At 43.8% G+C, this 18,804-nt stretch overlaps 1 protein-coding gene across 1 annotated transcript in view; it reads right to left on the bottom strand.

The window, feature by feature from the left end:
• Window positions 1-18,804, bottom strand: part of LOC116972889 (dynein heavy chain 8, axonemal-like) — a 574,435-nt gene that overhangs the window by 211,460 nt on the left and 344,171 nt on the right. The window contains exons 53-55 of the mRNA XM_033020476.1: window positions 14,574-14,735; window positions 8,905-9,151; window positions 6,207-6,448 (exon numbers count right to left, since the gene is read on the bottom strand). Of these exons, the coding sequence (XP_032876367.1) occupies window positions 6,207-6,448; window positions 8,905-9,151; window positions 14,574-14,735 (651 nt within the window). The remainder of the gene's footprint in view (window positions 1-6,206; window positions 6,449-8,904; window positions 9,152-14,573; window positions 14,736-18,804) is intronic.

The raw sequence follows: 18,804 nt of genomic DNA, 5'->3' as shown, positions 1-18,804 counted from the left end.
TAATGTCATTGCACAAATACTGAGTATGGGTACAACGAAATGCAGTTTTGCGTCAGTCCGTAGTAGGCATTCTTTAACGCCATTCTTGCTAACAAGAATTAATGAAGACGGCTATTGGGTAGATCTGCTGCTGCCCCACAGGCACTGATCTTCTGCTCATAAACCACACTCTTTCTTCCAGTCAGGCATGGAAGAGGAATTGGAATTGGAAAAGCCACTGGATTGTTTGCTCCCTGCAATTTGGAGCCAGCTGCATGGACAAAAGTTGTGGAACTGCAGACGTTCATGTTTTCACAATTATCGAGGTCTCCTTCCTGTGACACTGGTTGCCAAAGATGTAATTACAAAAATATTGATAAAAGTTCATGTTAAATATGGATGCGTTCAGAAACAAAAAGCTAACAAATATGTAAACATTTTAAAAGGTAAAAGCCTAAAACAACATACACATTTATTTAACAGTTAAAAAAGCTGCACTTACTCTTCTCCTGACAGCCATTTCTCCCCATTGCTTGAAAGGATCAGTGATATTTGCAATCTTTAACCTGCCAAATGCTTAACCTGCAGACATCTTGTCTAATAGGTGTAAAATCTGTGGTAGCTCGTCTCCTGCTTTTCCCTTCCCCCCCCCCCCCCCCCCCCCCCCCCCACTGGATTCCATCAGCAATGCAGTGGCAAGCAGCCAGCAACAGTGAGCCAGGGTGGAATATGGCGCCTTGTTTCTGCGTAAAGGGCCTGTCCCACTGTACGAGGTCATTCAAGAGTTCTCCCGAGTTTCCCCTGATTCGAACTTGGAGAATTACGGTAATGGCCGCTCGTAGGTACTCGGGGCTCTCGTGGACGTTTTTCAACGTTGAAAAAACTTCACGAGCTTACCCCGTTTTCCTGAATACCTGCCGTCAGTGTTACGAGCCGCTAAGAGACGTCCCCGAGCTCCGACGTACCCGCTACGTACTTACCACGAGTTTGATTTTTTTTTAAACTCGGGAGAGCTCTTGGGTAAACTCGTATAGTGGGACAGGCCCTTAAGCCTGTTCTTGCCTCTCGGCTCCATTATATTCAACCACATTTCTGTGAATGAAATAATTGGATCTTTGATTTTCTTGATAATATCCTGTTGTAAGCAAAGCAGTAGACCCTCACAGGGAATGATGTAAACAGACTATATTGCTACTTCGAATTTATCCCATTGCTTGCTCACAAGTTTTGTATTCTGAGACGCTAAAAATGGAATGGGAAATAACAAGTGCAATAGTGCTATTTACAAAAGGAGGATGTGAGTAAACAGGAAACTGCAACCTAGTTAGCTTCACATTGACTGTCAGAAAATTGCTAGAATCCATTCAGAAAATATAAAGATACATAGAAAAGGACAATATAATTACATAAAAGCACCAGAAAAGGAAGAAGCTCCATTTATTAAAATGACATAACGACAGTATGGAACCAGTCAGTGTAGTCTCATTAGATTCCCAAGACAGATTCCCTATGGTGCCACACAAAAGTCTATTACATAAAGTAAGGGCTCATACAATTGCGAGTGAGATATTGACATGGATTGAGGACTGAATAATGGGAAGGAAACAGAATAGGAATAAATACATAATTTTCAAATTGGCAGATAGTTACAGCGGTGATGTTGCCTGGATGATGTGGTTGGTATAACTATCTACAATTATAGTCATAGGGTCTGAGACATGAAGCAGGGAAACAGGCCCGCAGGCCCAACTCATCCATGCTGAGCAAGATGCCCATCCAAGCTGGCCTTATTTACATGAGTTTGACCCACATTCTTCTCAACCTTCCTGTCATGTACCTGTCCAAATCTCTTTTAAATGTTGTTATTATACCCGCCTCAACCCCCTCTCACCTGCCAGCTCACTCCATATGCATACAACCTTGTGTGAAAAGTTGCACTTCAGGTTCCTATTAAATCTTTCTCATCCCAACTATGGGCATCCGGGGTTATGGGGAGAAGGCAGGAGAATGGGGTTAGGAGGGAGAGATAGATCAGTCGTGACTGAATGGTGGAGTAGACTTGATGGGCAAAATGGCCTAATTCTACTCCTATTCCTTATGAACTTAACCCTATGCCCTCTAGTTATTGATACCCCAGCCTGGAGACTTGGTGCATACACTCTATTTATGCCCCTTGTGATTTTATACATATTTACCACATGCCTACCACCAGGGGGCGCCGGGGAGATGGCAGCCCTGCAGGCCGTTTGTTCGTTTTTTCTTTTTTTTTGTTATTTTTTCATGCGTTAAAAGTTTGTTTTAATGTTCTTTGGTATATTTTATGTGGGGGGGGGGGGGGGAGGGGGGAGGGGATCGGGGGGAACTTTTTTTCAAGTTCCTACCTTCCCGGAGATATGATCAATTTTCGGATCACATTCTCCGGGATCTGCGGCCGTACATCGATGGAGCTGGAGACCTCCTCGGACTGTTGTGAGCCCCACGGCGGGGCGCGGACTTAACATTGGAGCTGATCCCTTGCCTGGGATCGCTACCACCGCGACCACCATGGACTTACCATCAAGGGCTCGCAGTCTCGGGAGAGGCTAGTCGGGAGCTCCAACGCCGCAGAAGGCTCGAACAGCCTGGACGAGAGGTTCGATCGTCCAGCGTGGGGGAGCTGACATTCCCCCGATGCGGGAGCTGATCGCCTCGACGCGGAGGGCCAAAACGCCACCGGCTACGGGAGTCAAGATCGTCCCGTCAACGGAGGGTTCGAGGCCCACGACCGAGGAGGAACAAAAGGAAGGACTTGAACTTTATTTCGCCTTCCACCACAGTGAAGAATGTGTAGGAGTCACTGTGGTGGATGTTCATGTTAAAATGTGTTTTTGACTGATCTGTTGCTTTTAATTGTATGACTGACCTGGCCAATGATAGTCCTCGTATGTTGTAAAACATACTTGGCGAATAAAGTGTGATTCTGATTCTGATTCATAAGATCACCTCGCAGTTTCCAACATTCCAAGAATAAAGTCCTGACCTGCCCAACCTCTCCCTGTAACTCAGACCCTCCTGTCCTGGATTGTAAATCCTTTCTGCACTCTTTCCAACATAATGCATTTTCTTTTAGCAGGATGACCATATCTTAACACAATACTCCACGTGTGACCTCACCAGCATCTTGTTCAACTGTAACAACATCCCAACTGCTATGCTCAATGGCCTGACAGAAAAAGGCCAGCATGCCAAAAACATTCACCATCCTGTCTTCCTGTGACGTCACTTTCCAGGAACTATGAATGTACTTCTCGGCCTTTCTGTTCCAGAACACTGCCCTGGAGACCTACCATTCACTGTGAAAGTCCTACCCTGAAGATGGACATAAAGTGCTGAGTAACTCAGCAGGACAGGCAGCATCTCTGGATAGAAGGAATGGGTGATATTACAGGTCAAGACCCTTCTTCAAACTGGGAGTCAGGGCAGAGGGAGACACAGAGATAAGGAAGGGAAAGGTGTGAGAATGAGACATTAAAAAAGATGTGGATCAGGAAAATGTAGAATAGATCATTGTTAGCTAGGATAAGGTGACAACTAAGCAAACAGAGATAAAATGTAATCAATGGGACAGTCTGACTGGTGGGAGAACTGGGAAGGGGGAGGGATGGAGAGAGGGAAAGCAAGGATTACTTGAAGTTATGCCCCTGTCCCACTTAGGAAACCTGAACGGAAACCTCTGGAGACTTTGCGCCCCACCCAAGGTTTCCGTGCGGTTCCCGGAGGTTGCAGATGGTTGCCGGAGGTTGCAGGTAGTGGAAGCAGGTAGGGAGACTGACAAAAACCTCCGGGAACCGCACGGAAACCTTGGGTGGGGCACAAAGTCTCCAGAGGTTTCCGTTCAGGTTTCCTAAGTGGGACAGGGGCATTAGATAAGTCCATTTTCTTACTCTTGAGGTGTAAGCTGCCCAAGCAAAATATGTTCTCTTTCCGAGTCCTCCGTTCTACATTGATTTCGTTTTCACACCCTACCCTTCCTTATCTCTGTCTCCCTCTCTTCTGACTCTGAGTCTCAAGAAGGGTCTCACCTGAAACCTATTCCTTCAATCCAGAGATGCTACCAGTCCCGCTGAGTTAAGGTCCTGTCCCACCAGCATGCGATTGCATGCGTCTAGCGCGACCAAACGTGGTTGCTTGAGGCGTACGGCCTCGCGGGGCCGGTCCCACTTCCAACCGCGGAGGCGTATGGAGTTGTGCGGGGCTGGTCCAGACATCATACTTACCAATCAGCTGGGCAGGAGGCGGGCCGACGGAATTTGGACGTCGCACTGCGTTGGGTGGTGACGTCATCACACGACGGCACGCCGGGAGGTGACGTCATCGCGCAACGCCACGCGCTAGGCGTACACCGTCAAGACGCTGCATACGGCATCGAGACGCTGCGTACAACGTCGGGACGCTGCGTACGCCCTCAATGCGGCTGCGGGCCGACAGGCCGTTGTCGTGCGGGATTTTCGGACAGTGCAAGATTTTTGGAGCCCCGCGCGATGTCAGGACCAGCCCCGCACAACGCCATACGCCTCCGCCGATCGAAGTGGGACCGGCCCCGTGAGGCCGTACGCCTCAAGCGACCACGTTTGGACGCGCTAGACGCATGCAATCGCATGCTGGTGGGACAAGCCCATTACGCCAGCATTTTGTGTCTATCTTTGATGTAAAGCAGCATCTGCAGTTCCTTCCTACACACAAAGTCCTACCCTGGTTTGACTTCCCAAAATGCCATGCCTCACTCACCCAAATTATACTACGTTGCCATTCCTCTGACCAGTTATAGCCAGCTTGTCAAAAACCTGCTGCAATTCTTGGTGAGCTTCATCACTGTCTACGACACCACCTATTATAGTGTATTTGGCATCCTTACTAACCATTCTCATCCAAATTATTGATATAGATGATGAATAACAATGGGCCCAGCACCGAGTCCTTTGCAACACCATTAGTCATACCATATTAATGACTCAGATAATGGACTAAATATAGTATCCAAATTTGTTAATGAGACACAAGAATTTATCTAATTGTGAATAATTGTTCATCAAGTTTGTTTTCACTGTTCATTGAGCACGAGAGTTACTGAGATTCATGAGCTTCAGAGAGAGACAAGATTACCTTTCCTCTATCTTAAATGGGGAACCCTTTATTGTACCAATAGTGATTGCTAGTTCGTTTCGCCCAGGAAACATCTTCTCTATGACACCCTGTCAAGACCCTTCAAGATCTTATTTACAATCAAGTCACCTCTGCCACATAAATTCCAGCAGATACATGCTTATCCCGTCCAATCTCCAAAACTGAGATCTTAATTTGAAATAAAAAGGGAATTCATAAGATCATAAATGACAAGAGCACAATTAGGCCATTTGGCCCTTCAAGTCTACTCCACCATTCAATCATGCTGATCTATCTCTCCCTCCTAACCCCATTCTCCTGCCTTCTCCCCATAACCTCTAATTCCTGTACTAAACGAAAATCTATCTATCTCTGCCTTAAATATATCCACTGACTTGGCCTACACAGCCCTCTGTGGCAAAGAATTCCACAGATTCACCACCCTCTGGCGAAACAAATTCCTTCTCATCTCCTTCCTAAAATTCTGAGGCTATGACCTCCAGTCCTAGACTCTCCCACTAGTGGAAACATTGTTTCCACATCCACTCTTTCCAAGCCTTTCACTATTCCGTATGTTTCAATGAGGTCCCCGCTCATTCTTCTACATTCCAGCGAGTACAGGCCCAGTGCCGTCAAACGCTCATCGTATGTTAACCCACTCATTCCTGGGATCATTTTCGTAAACCTCCTCTGAACCCTCTCCAGTGCCAGCACACCCTTCCTCAGATATGGGGCCCAAAATTGCTCACAATATCATTACACATTGGTATGAAGAAATGGGGTGGAAGATTGCAACTTTCACGTGGTCCGCCCTGTTTCGATTAATGCAATCAACTCGACGTGCATAAACGGAAGATCAAATAGTACAAGTTGTCCAACAACTTTAGGCTGTGCACGCCACACGGAAGAAGAAGAAGAAGAAGGTATGAAGAAATGATTGGATTATGCTCTGAAAATAAGATTAAAGGTTAAAGATTAAAGATGTCAGGTTAGCAAACACTTAAATAATTGTAACGTTATTCCCTACGCACCAGAGTTACGCGTTGAACATCAAAAGCATAATCCTTACATATTGAGTCTGTTACCTTTAAAATTGGCTTCCAACTGAGAGCAGAAGAGCTGATGTAGACCATGCCCATCCTGGACACTGTGGCTGGTGATGCATTCTCAATGTTGTGTACCTCAAACAATAATTTGCAGGATGGAGCCATAGGGATACGGTCACCATTGGCCAATGTTAAAGTCTTGTTGTCATCCAGTACAGAATTTAAATTTTCTATCCAAATCGCATCTACTGGGCCATCCAGAATGATCCAGATATTCTCACCTAGAAACCAGATTTGAATTAACCACAGAGATAGAGTCATAGAGTCATAGAGTAATACAATATTGATCATGCCTTCAGTCCAACTTTCCCACAACGGCCAACATGTCCCAGCTACCCTCGTCCCACCTTCCCGCGTTTGGTCCATATCCCTCCAAACCTGTCATATCCATGTACCTGTCTAACTGCTTCTTAAACGTTGGGATCTATTCCTCTCATGATTTTGCATACCTCAATAAGATCACCCCTCATCCTTCTGTGCTCCAAGAAATAGAGTCCCAGCCTACTCAACCTCTCCCTGTAGCTCAGACCCTCTAGCCCTGGCAACATCCTCGTAAATCTTCTCTGTACCCTTTCCAGCTTGACAACATCTTTCCAATAACAGAAATGAACTCAATACTTTAAATGCGGGCTCACCAACGTCTTATACAACTGCTAATATGTGTGGCTATCGAGGGAAATTAGGGATAGTGTTAAATCCAAGGACGAGGCATATAAATTGGCCAGAGGAAGCGACAAGGAGAAATTTAGAATTCAACACAGGGGTTAATTAAGAGGGGGGGAAATAGAGCATGAAAGAAAGCTTGTGGGGAATATAAAAAGTGACTGTAAAAGTTTGTTTAGATATGTGAAGAGGAAAAGATTAATGAAGACAACTGTAGGTCCCTTACAATGGGAAACAAGGAAAAGGCAGACCAGTTAAACAAGGACTTTGGTTCTGTCCTCACTAAGGAAGACACAATCTCCCAGAAAATACTATGGGACCACGGATCTAGCACGAGGGAGGAATTGAAGGAAATCCACATTAGTTGTGAAATGGTGTTAGGTAAACTGTTGGGACTGAAGGCAGATAAATCCCCAGGGACTGATGGTCTGCATCCCAGAGTAATCAAGGAGGTGGCCCTAGAAATTGTGGATGCATTGGTGATCATTTTCCAATGTTCTATCGACTCCAGATCAGTTCCTGTGGACTGGAGCATAGCCAATGTAACCCCACTTTTATAGAAAGGAGGGAGAGAGAAAACAGGGACGTTAGCTTGACATCGGTAGTGGGGAAGTTGCTTGAGTCGATTATTAAAGATGTAATAGCAGCGCATTTGGAAGGCAGTGACTTGATCGGTCAAAGTCAGCATGGATACATGAAGGGGAAATCATGCTTAACTAATCTTCTGGAATTTGTTACGAAGTAACATGTAGAATGGATAAGAGAGAGCCAGTGGATGTGGTGTATCTGGACTTTCAAAAAACTTTTGAAAAGGTCCCAGACAAGAGATTAGTGTGCAAAATTAGAGCACATGGTACTGGGGATAGGGTATGGACATGGATAAAGAACTGGTTGGCAGACAGGAAGCAAAGAGTAGGAATTAACAGGTCCTTTTCAGAATGGCAGGCAGTGACGAGTTGGGTGCTGCAAGGCTCGGTGCAGGGACCCCAGTTATTTACAATATATATTACCGATTTAGACGAAGGAATTAAATGTAGCATCTCCAAGTTTGCAGGTGACACAAAGCATGGTGGCAGTGTGAGCTGTGAGGAGGATGCTATGAGGCTGCAGGAAGACTTGGATAGGTTGGGTGAGTGGGCAGATGCATGGCATATGCAGTATAATGTGGATAAATGTGAGGTTATCCACTCTGGTGGCAAGAGCAAGAAGTCAGAGTATATCTGAATGGTGTCAGATTAGCAAAAGGGGAGGTGCAATGAGACCGGGGTGTGCTTGTTCATCAGTCACTGAAAGTAAGCATGCAGGTATAGCAGGCATTGAAGAAAGCAAATGTTATGTTGGCCTTCATAGCGAGAGGATTTGAGTTTAGGAGCAAGGAGTCCTACTGCAGTTGTACAGGGCCTTGGTGAGACCGCACCTAGAGTATTGTGTGCAATTTTAGTCACCTAATTTGAGGAAGGACATTCTTGCTATTGAGAGAGTGCAGCGTAAGTTCACCAGGTTAATTCCCGAGATGGCGAGACTGACATATGATGAAAGAATGGATCGACTGGATCTTATAGAAACATATTTATTATATGAAACAAAATTATTAAGGGATTGGATATGCTAGATGCAGGAAAAATGTTCCGATGTTTGGGGTAGTCCAGAACCAGGGGTCACGGTTTAAGAATAAGGGGTAGGCCATTTAGGACTGAGATGAGGAAACATTTTTCACCCAGAGAGTTGTGAATCTGTGGGATTCTCTGCCACAGAAGGCAGTGGAGGCCAATTCACTGGATGTATTCAAGAGAGAGTTGGGTGTAGCCCTCAGGGCTAACGGAATCAGGGGATATGGGAAGAAAGCAGGAGCGGGGTATTGTTCCTGGATGATCAGCCATGATCTTATTGAATGGTGGTGCTAGCTCGAAGGGCCGAATGGCCTACTCCTGCACCTATTTTCTATGTTTCTATAGAGCATGGAAACAGGTTTATCAGCCCAAATACATTATCTGAGTTTGAAAACTGTTATAACCTTTTTTTGATTTAATGGATTTCCTCCAAAGCGTTGAAAAGATTCCATCGGTCCAGTCATTAGTTGCAGTATCTAATCGGCCAAACATTTGTGGAGCTGTAATAGCCTTGGGATTCATCCGCATCTCTCGATGAGGGGCTCCACATTCAGTTAGTGCTTGCATTAGGGTGCGAATGACACAAGACTTCCCGGACCCACTAGGACCCAATGTCATCAATCCATGGCGCACTCTGGCTGTTTCAAACAGCTGTAAAATACATGGAGCAGATCAATGTTTCAAAACAGTGAAAAGAACAGGAAAGGCACTTTTGATTATCTTGATTTTTAAGAGATACAGCGTGGAAACAGGCCCTTCGGCCCACCGAGTCTGCAACGACCCCTGCACATATACACACTAGGGACAATTTACACTTACACCAAGCCAATTAACCTACAAACCTGTCCGTCTTTGGAACGTGGGAGGAAGCGGAAGATCTTGGAGAAAGCCCATGCGGTCACGGGGAGAATGTACAAACTCCGTACAGACAGCACCCGTAGTCGGGATGGAACCCGGGAGTCTGGCGCTGCAAGTGCTGTAAAGCAGCAACTCTACCGCTGCGCCAACGTGCCACCGATCAATGAGAAAAGTGCATTTGTTCAGTGGGAAGCTGCAGAGGGTTGCTGGAGGAGGCTGATATGGTCAAAGATGCCTGTGGCTGCAGGTAGTTTGATGAGGAGGATTGGATAACTTTTGCCACTATTGTAAAGGATGCCATTTGTAACTTACGTGGAAGGATACAAACATATGCACAATGAGCACAAATCTGGGAGGCTGCAATGTATTTAAATGTACCAAATAAATAAACATAAAATTACATAAATTTACAGCCCAGGAGGTTATTCTACATGCCAAGTCTGTACCATCTCTATATATTTGGAGTAACTCCGTTGCTTTCTCCTGCCAATCTGAAAATGCTATCCTTTCAAAAACTTATCCCGCTCTCTTTTTTAATGTTAAACTTGAATATGCCTCAATTATTACCCTTGGCAGCACATTTCAGATTTTTACCATTCATTTTGTAAAATAATATCTTGGTGTCACATTTAAAAACAAAAGAGAAACAAGTCTAAAATAAAAACAGGAAATAATTTGCAAGTCGAATCGGTAGTAAGGAAGGAAATGCAATGCTAGCATTTATTTCAAGAGAGCATGACCTGATGATGCCTGATGTACCGGGCATTTCCAGAAATTCCCTGCTGTTTCTGGTCCCAGCAATAGCTCTGAACTGCAATTCACATCTTTTACATGTCTCTTCGTTTATTTCCACTCTAATTGCCCTTATTCATCTAATCAGTTCAAATCATTGGCTACAATCTCTCAGTGATGTTCATGAGAACAATTTTGAGAAATGTTCTTTGAATCTTCTCGAAAATCGTTGCCACTCTCCTAAAGTGTATCTCCCAGAACTGAAAGCAGGTGAGCAATAATGGTCACACTCATCTATATTACTAAATCTCTGACCTTGACCGTTTTTGGCCCACTGTGCTGTGATTTCCGACAGAATGCCTTTCAGGTTTGAAAATATGGTTTGTTTGAAGTAAAAAGGCACTGCCTGCAACTGGTTATTTGGGTGCTTTGGCTTGAAGTTGAAAGCCACCTACAGGCCGTCATTTTTGGCCACCTCGCTCAGAGCCCACCTCCGCCTTATGGCCGCGGAGGATTTTTCCCATTGATGACAAATCAGAGAGATATTAATGTTTTTTTTTTTAATCACCATTCTCTCTGCTGCCCCTGCTGGAGGGAGGGGGAGGGACTATAAAACCAGGAAGTGGTGTGCCTCACTCAGTCTCTGCAAGATGGATGAAGCCAAGGGTCACATGTCTCTGAGCTCTGAATAACACTGAACAAATGTCTACACAATTGTGAGTACCCTTAATGTGGTTTGAAAATGAAAATATGGTTTGTTTGAAGTAAAAAGACACTGCCTGCAAATTGTGGCTTGGGAGCTTTGGCTTGAGGCTGAAAGGCACTACTTACTGCAAATGGTGGCTTGGGTGTTTTGTTGAAATTGAAAGGCACTACTTACTGCACATGGTGGCTTGGGTGCTTTGGCTTGAAGTTGAAAGGCACTACTTACTGCAAATGGTGGCAGGTGATTTGGCTTGAAGTTGAAAGGCACTACTTACTGCAAATGGTGGCTTGGGTGCTTTGGCTTGAAGTTGAAAGGCACTACTTACTGCAAATGGTGGCTTGGGTGCTTTTGCTTGAAGTTGAAAGTCACTACTTACTGCAAATGGTGGCTTGGATGCTTTGCTTGAAGTTGAAAGGCACTATTTACTGCAAATGGTGGCTTGGGTGCTTTGGCTTGAGGTTGAAAGGCACTACTTACTGCAAATGGTGGCTTGGGTGCTTTGCTTGAAGTTGAAAGGCACTACTTACTGCAAATGATAGCTTGGGTGATTTGGCTTGAAGTTGAAAAACACTTCTTACTGCAAATGGTGGTGGGTGCTTTGGCTTGAAGTTGAAAGGCACTACTTACTGCAAATGGTGGCATGAAGTTGAAAGGCACTTACTGCAAATGGTGATTTGGGTGCTTTGGCATGAAGTTGAAATGCACTATTTACTGCAAATGGTGTCTTGGGAGCTTTGGTTTAAAGTTGAAAGGCACTAACTGCAAATGGTGGCTTGGGAGCTTTGGCTTGAAGTTTAAAAAAATGCACCATTCTCTCTGCTGCCCATGCTGGAGGGAGGGTGAGGGACTATAAAACCAGGAAGTGGTGTGCCTCACTCAGTCTCTGCAAGATGGATGAAGCCAAGGGTCACGTCTCTCTGAGCTCTGAATAACACTGAACAAATGTCTACACAACTGTGAGTACCCTTGATGTGGTTTGAAAATGAAAATATGGTTTGTTTGAAGTAAAAAGGCACTGCCTGCAACTGGTTGTTTGGGTGCTTTGGCTTGAAGTTGAAAGGCACTACTTACTGCAAATGGTGGCTTGGGAGCTTTCGCTTGCAGTTGAAAGGCACTACTTACTGCAAATGGTGGCTTGGGTGCTTTGGCTTGAAGTTGAAAGGCACTACTTACTGCAAATGGTGGCTTGGGTGCTTTGGCTTGAAGTTGAAAGGTGCTATTTACTGCAAATGATGGCTTGGGTGATTTGGCTTGAAGTTGAAAGGCACTACTTACTGCAAATGGTGGCTTGGGTGCTTTGGCTTGAAGTTGAAAGGCACTACTTACTGCAAATGGTGGCTTGGGTGCTTTTGCTTGAAGTTGAAAGGCACTACTTACTGCAAATGGTGGCTTGGGTGCTTTGACTTGAAGTTGAAAGGCACTACTTACTGCAAATTCCGGCTTGGGTGCTTTGGCTTGAAGTTAAAAGGCACTACCACAAATGCACTTACTTCCTGTTTGCACTGTATATTGATTTTAGATAAAACGCTACCAGTTACGGCTGTGATTTTTGGCTATCTTACTCAGTCCCCCCTCCGCTGAGCAAGTGCAGAGAATTCTTACCATCAATGAAAAATAAAAGTGTTATTAGTGTTTAAAAAAAGTTGAGAATCTCTCTCCTGTCAATCACGCCCTGAAAGCCACACCTTTTCCGGTGGGTGGGGGAGTGGTTATAAAACCCGGAAGTGTGGGTGTGGCTCAGTCTCTGCATGATGGGGAGGGAGAGGTCATGACTCTGTCTGAGCTGTGAATCAACTGAACACACTGAATGTCTACTGAACTGTGAGTTTGGTGTTTTGTGTGGTTTTATGGTGGTTTCACCCTGCATGAAATGGTATGAAGCTGCATTTGAATTTGGTGGCCTTGGACCCTGCTTGAAGGTGTATGAAACTGCACTGAATTTGGTGGCCTTGCACCCTGCTGAAAGTGGTATGAAACTGCACTTGAATTTGGTGGCTTTGGATCCAGCTTGAAGTGGTATGAAACTGCAGTTGAATTCGGTGGCCATGCACCCTGCTCATAGTGGTAAGAAACTGCATTTGAATTTGGTGGCCTTGCACCCTGCTTGAAATGGTAGGAACATGGATTTGAATTTGGTGGCCTTGCACCCTGCTTGAAATGGAATTTCAAGGAATAGTCATGAGTCAACTGCCAGCCCACCAGCCGTGAGTGAGCTGCCAGCAGATCAAGCTTGAGGGACTGAGCTGCCACCCCAAGAACCCATACCAGCACTCCAGAAAGCCACCCACTGGCCACCAATATTTGAATTGGTGGAGAGGTGGAATATTGCGTTGGGGGACCAGCCCTCCCGTGTGAACATGGGACCCAACGGGTCCCACTTAGTCTAGTGTCTTATAAAGCTTGATCATGATTTCCTAGCCCTTGTAATCCCAGATTGTAAAATTCCAGAGCCTGTATGTTTTGGTGACCTCGATTTCTCAACCTAACCAACCACTTGAAATGAAGTTCACACGGATCTTTCTGGTCATGTTCTTTTAGAATTTTGTTCGTCTCCTGATCTGTAAAGTTGGGAGACCTCCACTCCTCTCACCACCTTTTATCTGTTCATTTACCAGTAACATACTTTTGGATTCCCTTTTATCATTACTGTCAGTCTTTTCTCATTTTTTTCATTCACTTTTATTTTGTTTACAATCATTCTGAATTATTTGGAGTTAGCCTTGTTTTCAACTGGCACCTCTCAGACCTGCTTTATTTTCCTCTCTATCTTTCAGATAATTCATGGAACTCTGGCTTTAAATTCTCTACTCGTGTTCCATGTGGGAATGTACCTATACACGATATATCTATTATAGAGGCCTTCCATTATTCACTTACAGTTTATATGGCCGGCTAAAACTTTGCTTTCAATATACCCATGCCATATCTGTTCTCATCCATGGAAAATGGCCTTTCCCCTATAGACCATTTTTATATTCCTTATCTATTCGAAACCTTATGACACTTTGTTGCTGTTTTAAGAACTATCCCCACTGATACTTGCTCCATCTGGACTAGCGCATTCCCTGGAATTTGAGGGCGGCACAGTGGTGCAGTGGTAGAGCTACTGCCTTACAGTGCCAAAGACCCAGGTTCAATCGTGACTACGGGCGCTGTTGGTGCGGAGTTTGTACGTTCTCCCTGAGACCACGTGGGTTTTCTCCGGGTGCCTCCCACACTTCAAAGATGTACAGATTTGTACGTTAATTGGCTTCGGTAAATTTGTAAAATTGTCCCTAGTGTGTAGGATAGTGTATGGATGATCGCTAGTCAGCAGGGACTCTGTGGAACGAAGGGCCAGTTTCTGCAAGAATCTCTAAAGTAAAGTCTAAAGTAAACTCAGCAATAACATTTCTTCCATGTTGGAGAAATGACATAAAGGTTGAGGAAGTTCCCCTGGACATAATCCAAGACAATTCTATACCATATTTGAGTTTTATTTTTGCACGTCCCAGCCTAGCCGATCAGAGTGAGGATTGGGCTTCAGATTTTTTGGAATTTTGTAAAAACTGCCATCCAGTAAGTCTCACTCTTGGGAATTAAAATTTCTCCCATCCATCCCTAATTCAGAATGTATTGATCACAGGGTAAATAAGAAATGTCACATTATTTTTAACGTTTTGTTACATAGTATGAGGCATTAACATTTTGACATTTGAGCTTTGACATTTTATGCTAAAAATCAGAATGCAATCTTGATATTGTTATATTGTCAATATTTTGTCTATAAGTATTTACCTGAACAAGTTTGAGGTTCCATGGGGGGTGATTAACTAATCCTGCAATTTCCACCTGATTGGTGACAGCTGCCTGTAATTCCACATAGGTACTACTATCTAATTGTATCCCTGGGAAGAGGTCACTGATCAGGCTAAGGAAGAGAGGCTCATCTTCATCCACCTGTTAATGAGATGCAATTCAAGATTTATTCATATACTGAAGAACAATATTACCAAGAAATTGCAACAACTATCATAATGATGGTGAAAGTTTGATCAAATCACATCTATCCTCTAGATTGACACCAAAAGCTGGAGTAACTCAGCGGGTCAAGCAGCATCTCTGGAGAAAAGGAATAGGCGACGTTTCGGGTCGAGACCCTTCTTCACACTGAGAGTCAGGGGAAAGGGAAACGAGAGATATAGCCAGTGATGTAGAGAGATATAGAAGAAATGAATGATGATATGTAAAAAATAATGATGATAAAGGAAACAGGCCATTGTTAACTATTTGTTAGGTGAGAATGAGTACAGCCAATGAGACTCAACAAGACCACTGAAGCTGGTACGACAGGTGGGGCAGGAATGGCGAGAGCGAGGGGATGCAGGGATTACTTGAAGCTAATAAACACCTGTTCCCTTTATCATTGTTACTTCTTTGCATATATTTAATTCATTTGTTCTATATCTCTCCACATCACCGTCTATATCTCTCCTTTACTCTCAGTCTGAAGATGGGTCTCGGCCCGAAACTTCACCCATTTTGAGATGCTGCCTGTCCCGCTGACTTACTCCAGCATTTTGTGTCTATCTTCGGTTTAAACCAGCATCTGCTGTTCCTTCCTATACACTACATATGTTGAGCTTAAGGTGGGAACAAGGAGAGACAGCGAGAGAATGTACATGAACACATGTTAAAGATATTGTACGAAAAGGGAAAATGGTCTGATTAATCCCATTAGATGTATCATCTTGCTATAGAATTGCTATTGCTATGACAACAGTCTGGACATATCATGCAGTTGGATTGAAAACAGAAGGGAGACAGAAACCAATGAAAGTGAACAAGGGGAAAAAGACTCTCCTGATAGAGGAGCAGATCTTCCTCAAGGTGAACTTTCCAGAGGATACTGGAAATACCTCATCAGCTAGAATCAGAGTTCATGTTTTAGGTCCATGATCATTCATGAGAAAAGGGCAAAAGTCATAGTGATACATAGAGAAACAGGCCCTTCAGCCCAACTCATCCATGTTGACCAAGCTGCCTACCTGAGTTAGCTCCATTTGCCTGTGTTTTTGCCCACATTTCTCCAAACCTTTTCTATCCATGCACCTGTCTAAATGTATTTTAAAAGTCATTGATCAGGTATTAGCTGTTGATCTCTCCGCAGATGCTGTCTGAACTACTAAGTGACTCCAACATTTTTACTATTTTATTTCTGATTTACAGCTTTTGGATTAGCATGTAGTTGGAATATACTGGGCAATTATTTCACAAGTGCTTAAAGTAAATCCTGAAGTAACCAATGACTTCTACTGTTATTAACATATTTAGAATTACTTGGGATAGATCAATAAATATTTTAACAGAATCTTGATTTGTTTGGATCATGTTTTGAAACTGCTGAATTTAACTGTACCAGAAAATGATTGAGTTTTAAATGTGAACCAAAAACGCAAAACCTGTACTTTGTTAAGCTGGAAAATCTTCAGTGTGACATGTATTATGTATTTATACAGAATCCCAAATAACACTTTAGTTCTTTCCACTATGAGCTTTTTCCTTTTTTCTTCCTTAAATCACAGCATAATCATTCCATTCAGGAAAGAAAATCTAGAGACACAAGAGACTGAATCTCTCATGAATGACATTATTAATTGAAAAATTATTGGCTTAGTTTAATCTACCATAATATTGCTAAAATGGAATGCTCCATAAGTATTGATAATTAACAAGGGATCCAACTATTTTAAAACTTACTAGTAAAATTATAATGCTATTTCAATTTGGAGATGTTAGATGATTCCCGATGCAAGTGGCAAAAATATAAAATTTACACAAGCAATTTGTAAAGAATGTCATATCAGGACAGTTTATTGTTCTTCAAAGAAGTAACTTGTGCTATGGAGAAAGGGAAGCTATAAGATATACCATGCTTAGATTTCCAGACGGCATTTACTAAGATTGGCCATTAAGTTATTTTAGAAAGTATGCAAGAGTGAAGGAAAGGTATGGATCCATGGCACAAACAGAGTGTAAGCATATATTGGTATTCCTAGTTGGTATTCCTAGTTGGTTACAAGTGGTAGGCCAGAGAGATGGATGCTCGGTCTTACATTTTAATATTTTTATGAATGACATTGCTGAAGGCACCAAAGTATGGTTGCTAAATTTACCGATGACACTGAACAATTTGCAAACCATGAATACAAAGGCACAACATAGAATTAAGAAAACCGACAGAATCTATTTCCCAGGGTGGAAATGTCCAACACTAGAGGGCGCAGCTACATGGTGAACGAGGGAAGGTTTGATGGAGATGTGTGGGGCAAGTTTTGTTTATACTGGGAGGGTGGCGGGGGCCTGGAATGCATTTGCCAGGGGTGATGGTGGAGGCAAATACTGTCAGGTCCTCGCCTGGATCCAAGTGTAATAATCACACTTCAAGGACACTGAAGCCTTTGGTTTGTTTAATTTGTCCGCCATTCCTTTACATCCTGGCAACATGTGTCCTCTGACCTCTCTGACTAACACGTGATGCATTTAAATATGACGACAGTTACAATGACATCCCTCCTTTAACAAACAAAATGGATATCCGCATCACCACATTGCAAATTGAACATTCCAACATCATTTGGGATCCGGCATTCGTTACATTGATAAGGCATCATTTCCACATGTCAATACATCTCATAGTCCTCGTATCCCTTGGGTGGTCTTCTCTAACGTTTTCGCCTGGCCACTGCCTCTGTTTGCGCTGGTACTGGATTCTGATCTGTCATGTCTTGTTCCACCAGTGCATTATCTCAATTCTGGTTTCGCATGGTCTACTCCTCAGACTTGTGCATTCTTAGCTCCTCAATTTGGTAGACATGAGCCTGATCCCCACAGTCTCAACTTCAGTTTGCAGTATCCCTGGACCATCACACTGGTGATACCTTTTCACATACATAAAAAATAGGTGCAGGAGTAGGCCATTCGGCCCTTCGAGCCTGCACCACCATTCAATATGATCATGGCTGATCATCCAACTCAGTATCCTGTACCTGCCTTCTCTCCATACCCCCTGATCCCTTTAGCCACAAGGGCCACATCTAACTCCCTCTTAAATATAGCCAATGAACTGGCCTCAACCACCTTCTGTGGCAGAGAATTCCACAGATTCACCACTCTCTGTGTGAAAAATGTTTTTCTCATCTCGGTCCTGAAAGATTTCCCCTTATCCTTAAAGTGTGACCCGTTGTTCTGGACTTCCCCAACATCGGGAACAATCTTCCTGCATCTAGCCTGTCCAACCCCTTAAGAGTTTTGTACGTTTCTATAAGATAGTAATACGATGTATTTCTATCACATTTGATCCTTCTGGCAATTGGACCGTCTGGACACCACGTATTCCCTTGTCTGGCCACCACGGTGTGTGGTTTTGAAAAGAAGGATATGTCCATTCCCTCCTCACGAGCACCTCATCTCCTGGCATCGCATCTGATGGTCTGGCACCTCATCTCCTGTCTGCAGAGAGATTTGATATCCCTTTCTTTTCTGCATCATGATCTCTCACTTCTTGATCATTTACCATGTTACTAACCCATGGTAACTTGGTCTGGATTTTAGTTCCAAACAACAATTCTGCCGGACACTTCCCTGTTGTGCTGTGTGGTGTAGCTCTATATGCTGCTACATATGATAAGAGGTAAACACAAAATGCTGGAGTAACTCCACGGGACAGGCAGCATCTCTGGAGAGAACGAATGGGTGACGTTTCATGTCGAGACCCTTCTTCAATCTCGACCCGAAACTTCACCCATTCCTTCTCTCCAGAGATGCTGCCTGCCCCGCTGAGTTACTCCAGCATTTTATGTCTACCTTTGATTTAAACCGGCATCTGCAGTTCTTTCCTACACATTGCCTTCTGCTTGGGCAATTCTCATCCTCTTCTCTAGAGATTGGTTTTGACGTTCCACTTCTCCATTAGCTTGTGGACAATGGTGTCATAGAGTGATACAGTGTGGAAACAGGCCCTTAGGCC

Source organism: Amblyraja radiata, chromosome 5 (assembly GCF_010909765.2).
Source record: "Amblyraja radiata isolate CabotCenter1 chromosome 5, sAmbRad1.1.pri, whole genome shotgun sequence".
Taxonomy (NCBI): Eukaryota; Metazoa; Chordata; class Chondrichthyes; order Rajiformes; family Rajidae; genus Amblyraja; species Amblyraja radiata.
This window is presented reverse-complemented; position numbering and strand designations above follow the sequence as displayed.